This window comes from Maniola hyperantus, chromosome 22 (genome assembly GCF_902806685.2).
Source record: "Maniola hyperantus chromosome 22, iAphHyp1.2, whole genome shotgun sequence".
NCBI lineage: Eukaryota > Metazoa > Arthropoda > Insecta > Lepidoptera > Nymphalidae > Maniola > Maniola hyperantus.
In genome coordinates, this window is record NC_048557.2 from 15,097 (window position 1) to 37,264 (window position 22,168).

The 22,168-nt window shown below is 39.3% G+C and overlaps 2 protein-coding genes across 2 annotated transcripts in view; one reads left to right on the forward strand and one right to left on the reverse strand.

Annotated features, from left to right (window-relative positions):
- Positions 1 to 294: 294 nt before the first annotated feature.
- On the reverse strand, positions 295 to 11,028 carry PIG-B (phosphatidylinositol glycan anchor biosynthesis class B). The gene is made up of 10 exons (XM_069506073.1): positions 10,972 to 11,028; positions 10,349 to 10,620; positions 9,993 to 10,218; positions 9,373 to 9,520; positions 8,903 to 9,031; positions 8,575 to 8,727; positions 5,597 to 5,698; positions 4,842 to 5,021; positions 4,534 to 4,759; positions 295 to 1,351 (listed from the first exon to the last, which is right to left on the reverse strand). The coding sequence occupies exons 2-10, from the start codon at positions 10,610 to 10,612 to the stop codon at positions 1,280 to 1,282; spliced, it is 1,500 nt and encodes a 499-aa protein (XP_069362174.1). The 5' UTR covers positions 10,613 to 10,620; positions 10,972 to 11,028; the 3' UTR covers positions 295 to 1,279.
- A 475-nt stretch (positions 11,029 to 11,503) lies between these two features.
- Cep97 (centrosomal protein 97kDa) overlaps positions 11,504 to 22,168 on the forward strand; it is a 35,926-nt gene continuing 25,261 nt past the window's right edge. Inside the window, 6 exon segments of the mRNA XM_069506072.1 lie at positions 11,504 to 11,900; positions 11,989 to 12,146; positions 12,752 to 12,896; positions 14,808 to 14,923; positions 15,304 to 15,503; positions 15,913 to 15,996. Coding sequence (XP_069362173.1) covers positions 11,897 to 11,900; positions 11,989 to 12,146; positions 12,752 to 12,896; positions 14,808 to 14,923; positions 15,304 to 15,503; positions 15,913 to 15,996 — 707 coding nt within the window. The 5' untranslated portion in view covers positions 11,504 to 11,896.

A 22,168-nucleotide genomic window follows, 5' to 3' on the forward strand; every position in this document is an offset into this window, starting at 1 on the left:
TTACTGGCGAAATCATAGGACACTAATGACTTAGTTTAACGAAGTGAAGTAAAAAGTATCTTATAATTTTAAAAATCAAATACATTTCAAATACACAAATAGCAACAAAGCTAAAGCTAGGTAACCGATTATTTATTTATGAAATGACTTCGTGCAGCTAGTACGAAATAAGCGATTGATAACCTGCGTATATCACGTTGTTTTCTTTCACTGGAAAGTAGTGTTTTATATAGTACTTTACATACCTAAGCCTATCACATCAAACCTACCGGCAGACAGGATTATCGACTATCGATACTTGTGACGTCATCACTTTGTCAATCCCTATCGTAACCAAACGTTTTTAAGTTTTACACAAAATATCCAAAAATTCTTCATTTAGCTGTAATTTGATGATAAGTCTTAAGGGAAACCTATCATCTAACCTTTCAATAGTTATTTTGCCTAATTCTCATACAACAAATGACGAAATAATGATTATGAAAATTCAGTAAAAATAGTCTGTGAAACGTGTATTTATGGGAGTCATAACATCCTGTGACGTCACATTCACTCGCTGAACAAGACGCCGGTGGCAGGACAAACGATCGCCTCGACGCGGAACAAGCCGGGCGCTTCGCCTAGAAGAGGCCCTTACTCGCGTAACCAATGACTTATCGTCATCTTGTTTCGCTATATCTTTTTCGCTCGCAGCAGTGTGTATTAACTATTAACTAACTATACTTCTCGCTCCCACGCTTTGTCAGTCTTTGAGCGTAGCGAAAAAATCTAAGCCTGTGCTTTTACCTACACTTCAAGGAATTTTCTAAAAAATATTAAATTATAAAAACTTTAAAATAAGGGCTAAATCGTACTTTGACATGAAATTTGTCAAAAATGGCGCGGGAGAAGTTAAATGTTACGCGTTAAATTTTATTTTTAATTTAGATTTAAGTTAATTTTGCAGAATTCATTGTTATTATTATTATAATACATAATATTATATATATTGAAAAAAATTAACCAAATAAACTAAAAAGAAATTGTAAAGTGAAATGAAATGCTTATTGTGTCATGAACAATATGATAGTATATAGTGCATTATACTAGCAGTGCGTCCGTCCGTCTATCTGCGGCGGCCGACCATCGATATAAATGACAAGATATGGTCAAGCGAACAAAACTTTTCACGGTTTAAAAACCAAATAAATCAGCGCCGCCTCAGATACTAACGAACGACCCGTTTGAAATGCAGACGTCACGGAGGTTGCACTGGTGCACTGGTGGTGGTGGTCGCGGGTCATTGCACGACGTGGTCGGCCTCTCTCTTCTCAAACACTAGCACCCTCTCCCCGACCTCCCCTTCCGGGAACTGAAACGACAAAAACATCCCTCAACTACACTTCTTGATTGTCACTTGTTGAATTTGTATTGATGTAATTAATTACGTAAATTTTAAACTGAAGCTTCGTAGATCTAAAACTAATATCCCCGAGGGTAACAAATATTACCTTTAGTCGAAAATCAAACGGAAAAATATTTAGGCCTCACACTTGATAGTGATCTGACTTGGAAACCACATATTGAAAAAGTAAAAAATAAGCTCGCTTCTCTCACGGGACTAACACGATGTCTTCCACAGAAAGGGCGTTGCCTTATTTGTAACGCACTTGTTAAACCCCATATTGATTATTTGGTGGAGATCTGGGCACAGCTGCAAAAACTAATCTAAATGTAATGCAAAGAGCCCAAAATAAATTGATTAAGGTACTATTTAATTATAACTACTTAACGCCTACCGAAAAACTATACAAAAAAACCAAATTATTAAATATCACTCAAATATATAATACCTGTTTATTAATAAGAAATTTTTTAACTAAAAATATAAACTCGCAAATAACTTTTACAAAAAAGTGCAAGTACAAAAAATGATTTTAAGAAATGCAAATAATCTAGTATGCCGAGCTCCAAGAACTAACTACGGTATGAAAAGTCTTTTATTCGAAGGCGTACAATTATATAATAAGCTCCCCAGGGACATAAAAAACACACAGTCTTTACAAACTTATAAAAAACTCCTAAAATATCATATACTGAACAATTACTCTGGAGCTATACGATAAAATACAATTTTCATACTGAATTCACATACATGACTATAAAAACAAAATACATATAAACATTTTTAAATATACATATATGTATACATTTATATAGTATAAACCCTATACTTACTATAATATACAGGGTTACAGGAACATAGGACACGATCCCGTACAGGGCCTTAGCTATCAAACGACCCCTAAAGTGCGAATGCAAAAGTGTATCGTTTTCGAGTTATTCGTTTTTTTATTTTTTTCTAGGTAAAGGGGTGTTTGCCACTTTAAAAATTAATAAAAAAAGGAACAATGTATTTCATCAGATTTTTTTTTATTTCTTGCTAGTACATATCCTTGTTAATAATAAACAGTTATAAAACAATAAAAACCTCCAATCATTTTAAAATTACAGTCCAAAAACGGAAAAAGTATTCGATTTTTAAATTTAATTCTTTGAATAACTTGCAAATTTTCTCTAAAAAATATTATGGCACTTATCCTGCGGATTATTTTAAAAACATCTACGTTACGTTACGTACGTTTTGTTAGCTTTCCATTGGTACATAAAAACATCTACGTTACGTTACGTACGTTTTGTTAGCTTTCCATTGGTACATAAAAACATCTACGTTACGTTACGTACGTTTTGTTAGCTTTCCATTGGTACATAAAAACATCTACGTTACGTTACGTACGTTTTGTTAGCTTTCCATTGGTACATAAAAACATCTACGTTACGTTACGTACGTTTTGTTAGCTTTCCATTGGTACATAAAAATTACAGAAAAAATCATAAAATCAAGAAAACATTACACAACAAAGAGACCAGGTAGAAAATTCCAACAAATGCTATTGCCGAAGAATTCAGTCAGAATCAATGTAAAAACGACTTTAATGCAAAAAACGTTGATGATTATTTATCAATGAGGTACAAAGGTAAAATAGAATCAGTCAAGTGCGAGTCGGGCTCGCACACGAAGGGTTCCGTACCATCGTACGAGAAATAACACTATTTTTTTTATTTTTTTACATGGCGGCCATTTTGTAAACTTTAGTATTAGTTATTACAGTGGTTAGATTAATTATTTCCCAATTTTATCTTTTATTTTTTATTTTACTTGTACCCCATACATTATCGCGAGATATGTTAATTTTTCGCAAACATATTTGGACACCGCTTGCCTTAATATTAACTGAGTTTGTTGTGGACTCTTCTCAGACCTGGGCGTGTTTGGAACCCTCGTAGCTTTAGTTTTAAGTAAAATTTTACCTATTCTGAATAAATAATTTGAGTTTGAGTTTGAGCTTATCCCATTAGTCACCAACTTACATATTTGTTTTCCGCACGATTTATTATATCCACTGATCATTAGGGGATATAATAAATCGTGCGGAAAATTATGGGTTAAGTCAAAGATAATATATTAAACAAGTACAGATCGCTCACTCTCTATTTAAAATTGTAACTAGTTCAAGACTATTACTAGATGGCGTCACTTGGTTCGTATGAAATATATTTTTTATGGATTTGACGAAATATCATATTTTACTTGTCTGGTTCATCAAATTTATTTATATTTAGTAACAAAATACAAAATTTTCACAACATCACCATCGGAAAAAGCTAATTCTTAATTTTAATTATTGACTCATTGAACTTTACGATATCCATAGCAAGTTCTATCTTTTGCTTTGGATAGCTGAAGTAGTATTACAAAATTCCAGTAGATGGCGTAACAAAATGACTTGTTACTTGAAAATAAAATTATTATTTTGCCTTTGGATTGGTGACGGTTGAATTTGACGGTGTGTTACAATTTTCTGAGTGCTTTTATTTATTTTCGTTTGTGAAAAGCTAGCAGACAGACAGACAGACACATTTTCGCATTTATAATAATAAGTATGGGAGTATGGATATTAAAAAAAATGTGACAAGTATTAAAAAATTGTTCTTATGTTGTTATGTCCCCATTAAGTAGACTCAAATTTTCATCTTAATGAAATTTTAAAAAAGTAAAAAAATCAAAAAAAGACCGCTGAGCCAAGACGTCATGTGCTTCATAAAAAAATTAAAATTTGAGTTGGCTCTAAATAAAATTGAGTTTTATCAGCTGTTCGATAGATGGCACTAAATAAATTCGATAAATAAAATTGAGTTTTATCAGCTGTTCGATAGATGGCACTAAATAAATTCGATAACTCACATTTTAGCTTGCACAATAATGCCATCACACTATAAGGAGTTGACCTACAAGGTACCGGCGACTTAAAGGAGTTTTACGCAAGCTTTAAATGAATGTATGACGTTAGCAATCTTACTTGTATATATTATCTTTGGTTAAGTTAATATTATGTTTGCGAAAAATTAACATATCTGGCGATCTGGCGAAAAAAATACTAAGTGGGCGAAAACGATACTAAGGTAAGGGTCGTTGTACGAGTGTGGACTCACCTGCGTGTGAGGCAGCTCATGGATGAGCTTGTACCCTCGCAGCAGCTCCTCGACGCGGCCGCGCAGCACGTCGAACAGCACCAGCAGCGCGGGGGGCTGCCGCGTGGCGTGCTCCAGGCGCCACCAGCGCGCGGGGTTGTTGTAGAAGGCCTCCGCCTCGCACATCTGGCCGCGCGGCGGGGGGTCGCAGTTGAGGGTGCGCGTCGACACGTTGACGTGGAGGTGGCTGCCGAACGTCAACACTACTTAGCGACTATACTACATGACACCAACCACCGGCCGAGCCGTATCGTGTTGTAGCTAGTCACCTGTAGAGCGGCGTGGAGTGGCACGGCATCAGGAACAGTATGGCCGAGCGGTTGTCGCGCACGGCGTCGCGCAGCAGCGGCATGACGGCCACGGCGCCGCGCTGGTGCAGCAGGCCGAAGTACAGGCCGGGCAGCAGGTTGCCGGCCAGCAGCGTCGCCGCCGCCAGGTACAGCTGCCATCTGTTTGATCGACAACATTGTTTGTTTTATTGTATTGCAAAATTATTTGTTGCACTATAGCAAAATAGATGAGACTCACTTGACGGCCTTCCTGCTCCACGGCACCAACACGTCCTGGGCCAGGTACAGCAGGATGGGCAGCAAGGGCAGCACGAAACGGAACTCCTTGTGCGGTATCAAACTACAAAATAGATGAGACTCACTTGACGGCCTTCCTGCTCCACGGCACCAACACGTCCTGGGCCAGGTACAGCAGGATGGGCAGCAAGGGCAGCACGAAACGGAACTCCTTGTGCGGTATCAAACTACAAAATAGATGAGACTCACTTGACGGCCTTCCTGCTCCACGGCACCAACACGTCCTGGGCCAGGTACAGCAGGATGGGCAGCAAGGGCAGCACGAAACGGAACTCCTTGTGCGGTATCAAACTACAAAATAGATGAGACTCACTTGACGGCCTTCCTGCTCCACGGCACCAACACGTCCTGGGCCAGGTACAGCAGGATGGGCAGCAAGGGCAGCACGAAACGGAACTCCTTGTGCGGTATCAAACTACAAAATAGATGAGACTCACTTGACGGCCTTCCTGCTCCACGGCACCAACACGTCCTGGGCCAGGTACAGCAGGATGGGCAGCAAGGGCAGCACGAAACGGAACTCCTTGTGCGGTATCAAACTACAAATTTGAAATAATAGTACATTACAGTGCAGGCCGGAATAGTACATTACATTCCAGGCCTGAAAATAGCGATTACTGGCCGAGTACTATATTGGAAGGCCGAGGCGAAGCAGAGTCCTTTTAAACTAAACGAGGTTGGTAATCGCTAATTTCGGCCGAGAATTGTATAGTATTTTTCTTCCAATTGCGAGGAATCAATAAAAAATTAATAGAAGAAACAAAGTTTTAATTCATATGAAGTTGTATATTGTTTATGTACCAGTAAATAAAAACTCAAATTATTGGTCAACTAACAATTTACAAAATATAGATAAAGGACATCCTATCTTCAAATCCAATATCGGTAACTTTTTGGTCAAAATGTATGAAAAGTCGCCCAAAAGTACCAGGAATTCATAAGAATAAAGAAGACAGTTACTGTTGTTCTCGACTCGTAGAACAACAGTGACTGAGTCTTCTTCATTTTTATGAACTCCTGGTACTTTTTGATCACAGTAGATAAAAAATATATAAAAAAAGAAATAATACCTAATTAAATAAATAAAAACTATTGAAAAAGAGATAAAAAAATAAAAAATAGTTATATACAGTAAGTAGGTATATACGATTTTATTAATATAAGTCAGAATATTAATAAAATCGTGTACCTACCTAAAAAAACTCAATTTATTTTAGTCTACGCCATTAAGAACCTCGTCAACAGTATGAAACTGTCCAGCAATTTCCATTACAGTCCTCTTGGAAATTGTTGGCGTGTGGCCAGTGAAGTTTACAGCAAAGACCCGATAGCAGGCCTCTGTAGTGAAAACCTTTCTTCAGTAAAGTAGTCAATTACGAGCAAGTGGAAGAAAATTAAGTTTCTTGTCGCATTCAGAATTTAAAATAATAAATCGTGCACGTTTAAACACCTAATTTATGTTAGTAAGGATGTTTTTGTTTAAACTAATTTTTTTTTTATTATAGGAAAATCCACAGTGAAATAATACAATAAGTTTCTTAAATGCTAATTACAGAAGTATGGCCAATTACAGATTTTCTCGAAAAATTAACAATATATAAGAGTGAGTTAAAATTATTTCATACAGAGGAACAAAACAATTATTGGCTAAGTACATGACATCATATCAAAACTAAGTGGATGAAGGAAATAAAAACATAGTATCCTTGGAAGCCTAGAGTAAAAAGGAAAAAAAAAACAAGTAAATTATGAAACAAAATATAAAGTGTGTGTGTGTGTGTGTTCAGTGTATGGGTAGCGTTAATTACGCGTCCATGTATGTGAAGTTAAGTATGTTACGTTTTTATAAAATAAAGTAAAATAGTTATTAGTGCAATTGTGAACAGCGGAAAAGGTCAATATCGGAATAATGTTTGTTATAGGTGCGTGTCATTCTAGTAATGTAATAGCAGAGTTTTGGGAGTAATTTTTCCTTTGAAAAGGCACACGGAGTAGTGGTGTATGGCGAGTACGTTTGGGGGGTGCAACTAATTTAATTTTGGATAAAAGATTCGGACTGTCAATTTTAGCGTTTGTAATATCATATAGCACTAACATGTCCGCTATTTGCCCCCTTTGCCTCCTTTGCCTCCTTTGCCTCCTTTGCCTCCTTTGCCCGCAGGTTTGTATTTTATAGTGTTTACAGCTTTCTTTATAGTCGGGTGACTCAAAGTTTAAATGTTTAATAAACTTGCGCTGTATCCTCTCTATTGCTTCAATAGGCTTTATATAGCAAGGTGACTAAATGCTTACGTACATAAGCAGAATAAATAGTCTTAAGTGTGCTAATTTTCTTGAAGGGCTTACAGGTTCTTAAAACAAAGCCAAGCATAGAGAAAGCTTTGTTAGTGATTGTTTCAATATGAGGATAGAACGACATTTTATTTTCCAGTATAACTCCCAAATCACGTACCCTATCAATTTTGGAGACAGCTTGACCATCGATTGTGTAATTAAATTGTACTGAATTTTTATTTCTCGTAAAACTTATATGCTGACATTTACTTATATTAACTTGTATTCTATTTTCTTTGTAATAGCGAGAAAGTCTATTAAGGTCACTCTGTAATTTCTCACAATCATCCACGCTATTAATTCCTAAGTATATTTTAGTATCGTCAGCGTACATTCAAAACTTTGAGTTAAAAAAACATTTATCAATGTCGTACAAATATATGTTATAAAATAAAGGACCCAGATGCGAGCCTTGTGGAACTCCAGAGGGGATCTCACAAAAATCGGATTTACAGCCACCAACCACAACAGCTTGAGAACGATTAGTCAGGTACGATTTAACCCACCTCAGAAGATCTCCGTGTATACCCAGATACTCCAATTTCCTTAACAGGATAACGTGATCCACACGGTCGAACGCTTTTCCAAAATCAGTGTAGATCACGTCAACCTATACGCGATTGTCCATTGAAGACAGTATGTCTTCGTTAAATGTTATTAAATTGGATAATGTAGATCGCCCTTTTATAAAACCGTGTTGTTCAGTTGGGACCGCCTTTATAATAGGATATATTGAACCATTTACAATTTTTTTCGAGCATTTTGCCAAATATGTTTAAGATGGAAACAGGGCGATAGTTTTCTACGTGACTTATGTTACCCTTTTTATATATATTGGAACAATATGAGCTTCTTTCGTAATTTAGAGTATCTGCATCTTTTTTTTTAATATTGGAAAAAAGGATGGAGAATGAATTGTGTGCATTGTGCCTTTAAAGAATCTTGTTGCCAGGAAGAAAATGTCCCGCAATTTCTATTACTGTCCTGCTGGAAATTGGTGCGAGCGTACAGTAGAGTCAATTATAATATTTTTAGTAATGAAGCAATTTCTTAACAAGCGGGAGAAAATTTTTGCTGTTACCTGTGCACGGCCACGTGCAGAGCGGCGGCGGCGAGCAGCACCAGCGCGATCCTGTTCTCCTTGGGCCTCCGCAGCGCGGCGACGACGGCCCACACCACTGGCACCACGTTCACGCCCAGCACGGCCGGCAGGCCTTGCGTCACATACCAGTGCCTGCCACAGTCGTAGCACATTAGTAGCTCAGCTGAGTCCTTTTAAACTAAAAGATGTACTTTGCAAGGAAACAATAAAAAACTTAAAACTTATTATGCAAAGGTCATAAACCGTACAGCCTGACACACCAATTTGGACTGTCATAGTCATGCTCACAAAAAGAAATTGTACTCACCATGGGTGTTTCCCGTAAAAGGAGGAAACATCCTGAAGCACATTGAATCTGAAGAATTCCCACGGGGTGACAATGAATGTTCCGTAGCAGTAGGAGTCCAGCGCGACGAGGGCGGCGCTCGACACCAGCCTGTGGCAGAATAACAAGGGTTGTTCCACAAGTTCCACACCAATACCTGACTGACTGGTTAACCACCACCACCACCACTACATCACATAATGCACACAACTAACTAGTAACCAAACACCATGATTTTGACTGTAGGACTTGGAAGGAAAGATGGCTTTGAGATTTCGGCTTCGTCGAGCAGTCGTCACTCATACCTATGCGACGTTTTGTCGGCCTTGATGATACAGACAACACTCTGCCAAACTGTTATCTCTTTCTAAAGTTCTATATGCATTGTTTCCTGCCGGGTACTGAACTGAGGAACTTTTATCTGCCACAGGACAGGAGCCCCTCATACTTACACAATAGGTAGATAGGTCTTCAGCAGCAGCTGCGGCCGGCCCTGGTTGGTGGTGGCCAGGTTGTAGGCGCCCAGCACGGCCCACAGCGGCGCGGTCGTGGGCCGCACGAACACCGACAGGCACGCCAGCCACACCCAGCCGTTGTCCTCTGAACATCACACCATATACGCTACACTGCTACTACCAACAACTATAATGTGTTCATCACTCAAGTGTGTGTACATCACTCAAGTGATTGAAAGGAACCTTTGCTGAGCAATATGATTAAGTTTCATCAAAATCAATTCATTACAACCTGAGACCGACTTTTCCTACAATACAATAATATACAAGTCAAGCGTTATAGGTATCTTCTAGGAAGACGCGCTCCACCTTAGGCTGCATCATCACTTGCCAGCAGCACGCCTGACATGTGCCCCACGAGATCATTTTGTCTACGCATTTACTCGTCTTATCTGTATGAATGAACACGAGAAAATGCGTAGACAAAATGATCTCGTGGGGCGCAAGTTGGGCCCTCAGGTCTGTGTTGTGTGGGTCCAAGTGCTAGTCTATAAATTAAAAATAAATACACTATGACAATTTTAATTAGGTATAGAACAGGTAAGAAGTACACAAACCTTTTTCATACTGTGCAAGTTTCCCCGCTTTGAAGGGAAACTTGGACAGGGCTACGGCCACCAGCACAGTCTCCAGCGTCTGCAGCAGCGTCCGGCCCGACGTGTAGAACCAGAACCAAGACGTCAGGACGAGGAACAAGGCCCACTTCCTGCCTCCCGTCCACTTGTAGAAACTGTAATCCGCACCTATACTCAGTATCGCTTGGAGGATTCGGGGAACAAAAATCTGTAAAAATAATATTATTTTATTGATTGTGTCACTATCATAAAATTTAAGTATGAATAAAAGGTAACCATCTGTGACTGCATTAGAAACTAAAACTATAACGAAGATGAATGTAACGAGTGTAACACACCACAGCTTCTGGATAGTCCAAGCCCGTAAACTTCAGTATGCTATACAGAACTGCCACCACACTGGGGTACAAGTAACTTCGGATCCCTTTCTGCCACTCCCAGGTCAGGACTCCATATCCGAACGCCTGCTTGTGCGCCACTTCCAGGGTCTGCCAGTACTCGTCGGGCACGAACCACGTCTGCACCAGGAACACCGACAGGAGCCGGACGGCCGCGATCACCGCTAGCACCTGCGCGGGCTTCAGGCCCTTTGCCGAAACCATTCTCCCGCCTAAAATAAGCAAAAGAGGTTACATATTAACATCTATAAATAGCCCTCCATAACGCGCCCGGCTTCGCACTGACAGCCCGTTTTAATAACACACTTCGATTATTTAACGTACAAACTCACTATTCTGTTGGTTATACCTATCGCTTAAAAAGCACTTAAAAATCCAAAAGTTAGTTTATCAGGAAATTGTCAAATAACGCGTCCTTTCAATTAACTCTAAAGCTGAATGAACATTGCCGTTATGTTACGTAAAACTTGTTTGTTAACTTCCGACTGTTAATTGTAACACATTTTCGAGTATTTGTTTGTAATAATTAAATGAGGAAAACAATAAATTCGAAATATACCTACTTATCACTAACCTCGTCAAAAATAAACCACCTAAACCACCACAGATTAATATGGATACTATCATTACTATGTAAACCACCGCGGTGAAATTGTAGTGTTGTGCGGTGGTGTTGTGCCATAGAGTAGGATACGACGCATGCTATCGCGTCATGTCTTATTGTGTATAATTAGCGATTTTTATGTTAGAACTTTTAAATAATAAAAAGAATACCGAGTTTGGTGTGGGCGTCTTCTCAGACTGGCAGACATATTGGTCTGTGCCATATGTAAAAAGTACTCTGTGATACAAATTCTTTGCATGATTCATACAAAGAATTTCTAAGTAGGTACTACTTTCGTAGTACAACTATGTCGATGGATTCATACGATTCATACTCTCTGGCATGTCACAAAGTTTTTTTTTTTTTTTTTTTTTTTCTGGTCGGCGGTTGGCATCGACATAGAGTAGGTACCTAGTACTTAGAAATTCTTTGGTGGTTGGTTTGACCACAGACCAATAACATATAGGATTGACTTTGGAGTTTATACAGTTCCCATTATACTATTAACACCTTATTAATATTAATCTGTGCCTTATTAACACGGGTAACAGTTCCCATTCCGTTCCGAAATGGTACCTAATTAAAATGTAATAAAATCTCTTTAAAAAGGTGTGGCGTATTTAATTTTGTATATTTACAACAAAACACATAATACACATTATATGTTACACTTTTGTTACCTATTATTAAAAAATAACAAACCATACTAGTAACAAAGTAATTAAATGAAAATCAATTAATAAGTAGTTGACAACTTGTTTGTTTTGATTGATTCGATTTTGAACGTTAATTTACAAAATGTTGATTTTTGATTTTTGTGAAAAGCTGCGAAGCATTTGTATCATTTTTTGTAATTAAAAATTATGTTGATATATTATTGAAAAATGGGTGAGTTCACATTTTTTAGTAGAATAGAAAGGTTACAATTTTCGAATGGCTCATAAGAATCTATTATCATTAGTCGTTTTGATTGCAGACGACTCGAACAATGATACTCTGGATTTATCGAGGCGGGGACTAAAGAAGGTCGAGAAGGCGCCTTCAGAGGAAGCCAAGTCGATCATAAACCTCATCCTCGACCAGAACGAGCTGCAGCGGCTCGACAACATTGATACTTACAATCGGCTCGAAAATGTAAACTGCTTCTACGACTTTGTGTTTTGATAGAAATATCTCGACTTTGTGCATCGGGAGTACTTTATTGAACCGAGACTTGAGCGTGTTTAGACGCACAAACCATCTAGCAATTGGGAGATTTTTGTATGATATGTTAGCAGGCCGGGCAGTGGTTTGTATGATATGTTAGCAGGCCGGGCAGTGGTTTGTATGATATGTTAGCAGGCCGGGCAGTGGTTTGTATGATATGTTAGCAGGCCGGGCAGTGGTTTGTATGATATGTTAGCAGGCTGGGCAGTGGTTTGTATGATATGTTAGCAGGCCGGGCAGTGGGCACACTCTGCGGTGTCTTGGCACAATGATTCTCTACCTGAAAGATACTAAGTGTTCTGTAATATTCGCTAACCTCAATTTTGCAGTTTTCAACATACCTACTTAACTGACCTACAGTTGAAAATGCAGATTTCTGTAATTCAAAATATAAACTAACTAAAATTCATAACACTTGTTAATTTAACAGCAGAAGTTAGTTTGTTAATTTAGCAGCAGATAGCTAAATGTTTAAATCAACAACAAACGGCCGTTCAGTCAGGTTGATTGCACAAGCCTGGGTTTGGTTCCAGTTGTCTATATGCAACAACTTCCTGGTGCGCATGCACGGCGTGTCGCGGCTGAGCGGCCTGCGCGTGCTGGCCCTCAACAACAACGGCATCCTGCAGATCGAGGGGCTCAAGGACATGGTCTATTTGAAAGTGTTAAAGTTGGCCGGTAAGCTGAACACTTATTTATAACTAGCTTATTCCTGTGAGCTTGTCTGTGTGGACTACACAAATTTCAAAGGGAATTTTCAAAAATCCTCGCTTAGCAGATGTCTTCGTCATAATAGCTATCTGCATGTCAAATTTCAGCCCGATCCGACCAGTAGTTTGATAGGTTAGTCAGTCAGTCAGCCAGTCATTCAGCTTTTTCTTTTATATAATATATAGACTAGATGATGCCTGTGACTTCATCCACATAATCATCATCATCATCATCACAATCAACACATTTCCAACCCACTACTGAGAGCATTCATAGATTTTTATTCAAAAAGATTATTAGCCATGTTTATCATGACTATATTGTGATCTCCAACTAAGCATAAAGCTTGTGCTAAGAGTATGTATACAAGTACAACAGACTATGATTATAATAATCATATAATAATCATAACGGACTGTTGCTTGAACTGAGAACTTTCACATGTCAGTTTGCTCCTTTAACCGTTGAACAGCATTCTGAACCAGTGGGAAATAGAATAGAATAGAATACATTTTTATTCAAGTAAACTTTTACAAGTGCTTTTGGACGGTCAACTAGTTTATTTTACCACTGGTTCGGAACGCCGTTCCTACCTAATTAAATTATTCGGACAATTCAAAAGCACTTGTAAAAGTTTATTTGAAAAAAAAAATCTATTCTATTCTATTCCTGGTATGAAAATGAGGGAAACCAGTAAATAGACATATAAAGTGTTATTTACATTCAAATGCTGTAAGGAGTTAGTTTCAATGCATGTTTATGTAGTTAGTCGCCTTAATCACCTCGTCTCAATGAATATGTCATACAAGCAAAGGAAACAATGAGTGCATGCAGTTTGTCCTTCCAGTTAATGTAGTACCTACTCTGTACTGGATCACAACAAATGAGCTGTTCAAGTAGGGAGCGCCCCCAGAGGGTAGTGGGTACCTATTGTACAATACAACACATGAGCTGTTCAAGTAGGGAGCGCCCCCCGAGGGTAGTGGGTACCTATTGTACAATACAACACATGAGCTGTTCAAGTAGGGAGCGCCCCCCGAGGGTAGTGGGTACCTATTGTACAATACAACACATGAGCTGTTCAAGTAGGGAGCGCCCCCCGAGGGTAGTGGGTACCTATTGTACAATACAACACATGAGCTGTTCAAGTAGGGAGCACCCCCCGAGGGTAGTGGGTACCTATTGTACAATACGTAATATTGTCGCCACTTGTTTATCACTTATTATCTGATGCCTGCGACTTCACTTGCATGGATCAAAGTTTTTAAACAAATAGGAATTCTTTATGCAGATCTTTGTTTGTATATATAAAATTCAAAGTCCTGATTGACTGACTGACTTATATATCAATGCACAGCCTAAACCGCTGGTCCCAGAGACATGGGAGGGGTGTGTTCTTTGTAAAGAGGAGGTATCCACTGAGAAAGGATTTTTCCAATTCCACCCTTGAGTTGGTTAAATAGGGGGTTGAAATTTATGTAGTCCACGCGGACGAAGTCGCGAGCATAAGCTAGTGCAGAATAAAAAATAGTCTATCACTCTATATATTTGGGAGATTCGTTAATTCTGATGTCCACCATGTCGTTGTTCTCCTCAACCAGCGGCCAGAGCGCATCTCGGGCGCCGCGCGCTCTCTCCAAAGGAACATCGATCGAACGACTGACTAACACGACGTTAGCTACAGACAACTTCACTCTAAACTTGTACCACAGACCCTGTTTACTCTGTGTTGCTATTCATATAAATTCTAATAAAAAAGGACGCCGTATTTCGTAGGCATTATTTTCTCTGACATATACATGCAAAAAACTGATGTCGCTCCATCGCTTTGTTGTGGTGTGATTGAAGGACAACCCAGCTTTCTCATTGTTGTTTTAGGTAACAACATAAAGTCGATAGAGCACCTGAACCACAACATCCACCTGGAGCACCTGGACCTGTCCAACAATCAGATATCCTTCATCGCCGACATCTCCTATCTGAAGGACTTGAAGGTATGTTGTTATATTGTTATGAATTTTATTAAAAAACAAAAAAAAACACTAAAAACTAATTGGCAGTTACTTTAGACGAGACGAGGTTGGCTAAGAAATTTTTGCGGCATTGAAAAATGAGATTTCTGCGCAGGTACAGTTCTCGGCATTTAAATAGTCGCGTTCGATCTACGATGCGAGTGCGAGCTCGCGCAGGTATTGTTCCACGTGCTCGTGTACTGTGTACGGATGTAGCACTCACACTAATGCAGATGGCGAACGTGGGGTGCGGTGCGCCGGTTGGTGTGCGATACACTTGCCACGGCTCTAAAAGCACAAACATTTAACTGTATATAAGTGAAAGTACTGTCCATGTTAGCGATGAAAGGGAAACGTTCCAGCACCTGAGCTTGGAGCGCAACCGCATCGCGGACCTGCGGCAGTGCGAGCGGTACCTGCCGCCGCAGCTGGCGCAGCTGGCGCTGGCGCACAACGGCCTGCAGGACCTCAACGAGGTGTCGCACCTCGTGCACCTGGCGCAGCTCGACAGCTTCACCGTGCAGGGCAACCCCTGCGTGGCCGCGGCGGGCAAGGACAAGCTGTATCCTTTTCTCTACTTCAAACTTTAAAAAGTAAAAGCCTTTTTTAGTTTACTAAAAAGGACTATTACTTACTCGAGAATTCAATTAAAATTGAATTCGCTTCCTCGAACTCGTAAGCTGTGAGTGGGTGCCAGAGTGTATTACTGTGTGAGCTAGGAATACTAACGCCCGAAGAGACCGAGACGCCACAAGCGCAGCACATTCATTTCAAAAATATATCAGTGAAGCTTTTTGCAAAAATTACAAGAATTTTTTGACAAATCCCCAAAAAAATTTTTGGGACTGACCTGAATTCAAATTCAGGATCTCATTATCTGCAGCCAAATGAGCTAGCCACTAGACTAACTTGGTAGGCTGACTACCTTTGAAGTACAAAACTGCCACAAAATGTCCTTAACTTGACAACAGTGGGTTCGACTACCGTCCATTCGTTCTGAACTGGATCATGAGCCTCAAGTCCATCGACGGGTTCGTCGTGAGCGCCATGGAGAGGTGAGAACTGCTCCTACTCCAATGCTAATGTTAAAGCGCTCCGTTGCATTGCCATATAAAAAATCTTAGTGTCTAGACTGCCACAAGCAGTTCTAGCAATAAAACAAATTCCGCCACAAGTGGTTATTATTTTTTTATTTTTTTTATTTTGTGATTTGCGATCAGTCCGAGGACTTTTAGCAAATTAGGTGTAGGATATTGTTTTGTAGCGGCTGCTCCTCTTGAGGAGCTAGCACTCCAGCACTCAACTCTTTATTGCCTATCAAGAAGCGAGGTCGAGAATACGTTGTCTCGTTAGGCGTCTCGGGTAGTCCTCAATGAAGAGCCTGGTGGCTGGTGGCTGGTGGATTTGGATGCATCAGAAGCCGTTCTTTGTAGCGTTTCGCTAGCCCCCCAACTTCCTCCTTTATTGATATTACGTTCAGGTTCTGATGGAGTTCTTCATTTGTTATAAACCACGGCATGTTAGCGAAGTGGTAATTAATTAAAAAAAAAAAAAGTGGTTATTAATTAAAAAAATATATTTTACTGCAAGTTATTAGCTTTTAATATTTGTTTCTTAAGGCAAATTAATAAGGTTCAATTTTTAGTACAACTTAACAAAGCTATCCAAACTTTAATAGAAAATGGAGGTAAAGGTGCAACCAAAATTCTATTAACCCTCTACAGGGAAACATTTTTGTTCATAATCCTCTCTCTACCACTGGCTAAGTTCTCGTAGAAAATTTTGTTTAACTCACTGGTTTTGGCTTCTTTCTTCCTTTCTTGCTGGGATTGATGTTTAGTTGTTTGTTTAAACGGTTAATAGATGCGCATCTCTTTTTAGGAAAACTTTCTTTGTTAGATAAAGACACGATAAAGATGAGAATTGATTTTTTCATTGATTGACATTGAATGTTGTTTTGACAAGTGTCATGTCTTGTCATGTGTCACAATTGACACTTGTTTCGTTTAGTAGTAATTGATTTTAATTCTGAACATCCTCCCCCGGAAGAGGACAGATGCGGTTGAATGCACGACGCACTACTCCTTTCGAAGTTTGTAAATCTGCAACTCGAGAGACTCCATCGGTTCCCGGATGGACCTTGATTACACGGCCGAGACTCCACTTCATTGGCGGTAATGTGTCGTCTTTAATTAGCGCGAGTGTTCCTTCTTGCAGAACGAGGCCCTTGCTGGTTTGCCATTTGGTGCGTTGCTGCAATTCCGCGATGTACTCTTTGTGCCATCTTGACCAGAAGTGTTGTCGCATTTGCTCCAATCTTTCAAATCGAGTGAGTCGATTTTCCTTGATGTGCAGTAATTCAGGCGTTGGTAGAGCTGTTAGAGGTCGTCCAACCAAAAAATGACCAGGAGTCAGTGGAGTCAAGTCTTGTGGGTCGTGTGATAAGGGAGTTAGGGGGCGTGAATTTAGGATTGCTTCTATTTGAACAAGAACGGTATATAAATCTTCAAAGTCTAAGTGAGCGTTTCCTAGGACACGATTTAAATGGGATTTGAAAGATCGCACACCCGATTCCCATAAGCCGCCCATATGGGGCGCGTACGCTGGTATGAACTTGAACTCAATGCCTTCATCAGACATAGAGTTCACAATTGAGTCAGAATTAGCTTTGAGGAACTTATAAAGGTCGTTACGAGCACCTACGAATTGAGTTCCATTATCTGAAAATAATGTTAGTGGTCTAGAACGTCTCGCAATGAAACGACGTAACGCAGATAAAAACGAGTCCTTTGAGAGGTCTGTCACTAGCTCTAGGTGACATGCTTTAGTGGCGAAGCAGACAAAGATTGCTATATAGACTTTAATGGTTCTACAACCCCGTCCCTTTCTATTTAGTGCGAGTATAGGACCGGCATAGTCCATTCCAGACGTCTGGAATGGGTAACCTGGCTGTAGGCGTTGCCTAGGCAAATTACCCATAACAGGTGTGGTTGGTTGTGCCTTCATTCGAAAGCAACGATGGCACTTGTGTACTGTACTTTTTGCTAGATTTCGACCTCCAAGTGGCCACATTTGTTCTCGAATGGAAGCAAGTAAAAGTTGTGGACCCGCGTGCATTAAACGTAAATGTTCGCTTTGAAATATTAATTTAGTGAGTGGGTGTGTAGATGTGATTAAAATTGGATGTTTTTTGTCAAATGAGAAATTGCCGTTTTTTATCCGACCACCTACTCTAAGCAAACCGCTGTCATCAACGAACGGGCTTAACGACAGCAATTTGTTCTTTGACGATAGTGGTTTGCCTGATGCTATCGTGTGATATTCCGGGAAACATTCGAATTGTGATAATTTTACTAAAGTGTTAAACGCTTGCTGTTTTTCTCTTAAAGTGAGAGGACCCAATAGTCGGTCGCCTTTATATTTACGACAATTATTTATAAAGCGCAAAACGTAGGCACATGTATTTTTGAGTTTAAGCAAATTGGAGAAACGAGAAAAAGGAAGTCGTCCGCTTGGCTCAGCGGACAATGCTACCGCTGAAACCACTTCAGGTAAGTTTGACTCTATATATTGAAAGGGTTTGTTCGGCCAGTTGTTCTCACTATCGAGTAAAAAATTAGGTCCATTTAGCCAAAAATTCAATTTGCTTGGCTGATTACTGCCAACTCCTCGGCTTAAAAGATCCGCTGGATTGGATGAAGTAGGCACGTGATGCCACGGATGATTTTTAGTCCTGTCTAATATATCTGAGACTCGATTTCGAATGAACTGTTTTAATTTATTGGGTTGAGTTTTTAACCAACTAAGAACGACTGATGAGTCCGTCCATAAAAAACAATTGCTGTAGGTTAAACGAGTTGTTGCTAACACTTTTTCGAGTAATTTTGCGGCCACTGAAGCACCACAGAGTTCGAGACGCGGTATAGATGTCGGCTTTATAGGTGAAACGCGAGTTTTTGAACATAATAAATGCACGTCGACAACGCCCGTTGTGCTAACTGATCGAACATAAACGCAAGCGCCGTATGCGTCCTTAGACGCGTCACAGAAAATGTGAAATTGAATGTCCTGAGGGTTGTGGCACACTACGTGTCGTGGTATTTTTAAATCGTTTAGTTGATTTAGACCTTTATAGAATTTAGACCAAGAATTTAAAACATCTTCAGGAATGGGATCATCCCAATTTAATTTGTGAAGCCATAAGCGTTGCAAAATATTTTTTCCGTTTATAGTGAAAATGCTTAGTAGCCCTAATGGATCAAAGATTTGCGCAATTGTTGAAAGAAGAACTCTTTTAGTAACGTCGGCGTTAGATGGTATATCATTTTTTATGTTGAATAGTAATTCGTCTGTGGACGGAGACCAAATTAATCCAAGTGTTTTTGACGGCTCGTGCTCGCTGAAATCGACGGTACCGATGTTATTGATCGCAGAACTATCATCACTGCAAGTTAAAACATTTGACTTGAATTTTCTTAAATTGAAGCAACCGGAGGCGAGTACTTGAGTGATGAGCTGGCGGATTTGTAGTAGGCCTTCAACGGAATCGCATCCTGTGATGAGATCGTCTACGTAGAAATCTTCGCGAATAATTCGACGTACATCTGCGTTTTCACATTCGTCAGCGAGCTGTTTAAGGCAACGGACTGCCAAAAATGGTGCAGAAGCCGTTCCGTATGTAACCGTATTTAAGTTATAAGTTTTTAGTGGCATCGATGGGTCGTCTCGCCAGACAATTTGCTGTAGATGACGCTGATTTGAATTGATTAATACCTGGCGGTACATTTTCTCGATGTCGCCTGCCAGTACACATCTATGTTGTCTAAACCGAAGTAAAATTGAGAATAAATCGCTCTGAATTGTGGGGCCAATCAGTTGTAAATCGTTCGATGACACTCCACTAGATGAGGGAGCGCTCGCATTGAAGACCACTCGTAATTTTGTTGTAGTGCTTTGCTCGCGTAAAACGCCATGATGTGGCATAAAGTATGAATTTGTGTGTAAATTGTTTATGTCACTTTCAGACATGTGACCTAAATTTTTGTATTCGTTCATAAAATCGATGTACATTGCCTTAAATGTAGATTGTCTTTGTAGTCTCCTTTCTAATGAAAGAAACCGTAGTTTAGCGCTTTGGAATGAGTCTCCTAGAGTAGACTCATCGCCCTTCATCGGAATGCCTACAGAAAATCTTCCATCTGCATCTCGGGACATGTGTTGTTTGAAATGGTTCTCACAAAGATCATTGTCGTTCAAAGATGCATCTTTGTCAGAACTTTCAAGCTCTTCGATAGTCCAAAATTTAGCGAGTTGCTCTTGTATTGAATCAAATTGGGAAAAATTGCATGAAAATGGTTGTATATTTGTCGTTCCAGTGGGCCCGGATATTATGTAGCCGAACTTAGTATCTTGAAGCACTGGAGAATTCTTGCCTAAATAGATTTTGTTTGTGCCGAGCAAGTCCCAGAAAATGTCTGCGCCTAACAGTAAGTCAATGCTAGACGGATTGTAGAATTCTGGATCTGCCAATTTTATTTCGGGGGGAATGTTGTATAAATTAGGTTTTAATGATTTTTTTAGAGATGAAGTTATTTCTGGTAACACTAGAAAAGAAACCTTTGTCTGATATGAATTGAGTCTGGACTGTATTATTGCTTGACAACGTTTGTTTATGGTAGAAACTAAATTATTGATTCCGGAAACTTTAAATTCAATGTTATCAAAATTCAAATTTAGTTTATTCAGAAGATGTTCAGAAATAAAGGAGGCTTGACTGCCTGAATCTAAAACTGCCCTTACATCATGATATACATTGTTGGCATCTAGAATCTGAATAATCGCAGTAGCTAAAAGTACTTCACCGGGTAGGCAACAGGATGAAGAGAGACTTGTCGCAGCTGCAGGTGGAGTAGAAGAGTCAGGGGCAGAATTAGGATGCAGCAGCGAATTATGTTTAAGGGTACACTGACGGCATGGGCCTAGCCTGCATAAACGCTCGGTGTGTCCTAACCTAAAACAATTTCGGCATAACTTGTTTGTTTTTACAAACTGTTCGCGTTCTGGTACCTTCATGCGTATGAATGAATCACATTTGTAAAGTGGATGCTCTCCTTGGTCCAACGGACATTTAAAAATTTTAGGTGTAGCATTCGCAACTGAAACTAAACTTTTGACATTTTTAGTAATATGAGACCTAGATGTGGTTTCCGGCTTGTTGTTATTGTTCTCAATAGTTTCTAATAAGTCAGCCTTATTTTTTAAGAATTTGGAAAAAGATTCTAAATTTACTAGTTTGAGGGTGGCCTTATGTTCCTCCCAATCTCGCAAAGTACGGCTGTCTAACTTTTGACAAATAATGAAAATTATTAGAGTATCCCACGATCCGGTTGTTTCACCGAGAATTTGTAATGCACGTAAGTTTTTATTGTACATATCAATGAGCACACGTAGTGTAAGGGTGGTAAATTGGACGGAATAGAAATATACCCGGATACGGAATAATCTACCACCTTACAAAGATTAGAGGAAAAAAAATAATTTACTTTACTTGATCTATCTACCTAGTAAAGAATAGAAGCTAGCCGTCGACTCCCTTGTAATGTATATGAGGTGTTATAAATGAAATTTGCTAGATGTTAGGCAAAATTGTTTTTAATGTAACTTTTACCGGGGTCGCTTAATACAAAATGATGGCTAATAATGCTTAGTTATTCTAGCTTAATGCCAAGACTTAATTTAGATACATTAGAATGCCTTAGGTAGATAGTACATAAAATCTATGTTTTAAATTTAAGATGCCATTGGCATGGAATAGACAATGACACAGTAAAATTCATAAAATTGTTTCAAAATAAAAGCTCAGTAGTAAAGACAGGGTTCTTACTGTACACATACACTAAGAAGGTTCACTAAACTGTTCCAGGATACAAACATTTGCTTACTTGTAGGTGCGAAGACTGCAAGGTAGCTGGACGGCATCGGCCAAGATCCAAAACTCAATTTATTTGATTCTTCACAACCGAAATGTTTCATTACAAAGATTTTCACCAAGTCTTATCCATAGAAATTAAGTTGCCAACGTGAATGTGCAAAAGAAATAAATACGAAAACCGAAAACTAAAAACGGAAACGCAAACGGAAAACGGAAAACTGAAGCTAAACGTAAAACGTAAACGTAAACCCTGTAACAAAGAAAAACAAGATTATAATTTGTGCTGTGTGAAAATT

What these genes read in the sequence shown, in the direction of transcription:
- PIG-B (XM_069506073.1), bottom strand. Translation starts at nt 10,612, where the DNA reads ATGGTTTCGGCAAAGGGCCTGAAGCCCGCGCAGGTGCTAGCGGTGATC. An exon ending in ACTTGCACAGTATGAAAAAG is followed by an intron (nt 9,521 to 9,992) that starts GTTTGTGTACTT and finishes TGTGATGTTCAG; the next exon opens with AGGACAACGGCTGGGTGTGG. An exon ending in TGGAGCAGGAAGGCCGTCAA is followed by an intron (nt 5,022 to 5,596) that starts GTGAGTCTCATC and finishes TCGATCAAACAG; the next exon opens with ATGGCAGCTGTACCTGGCGG.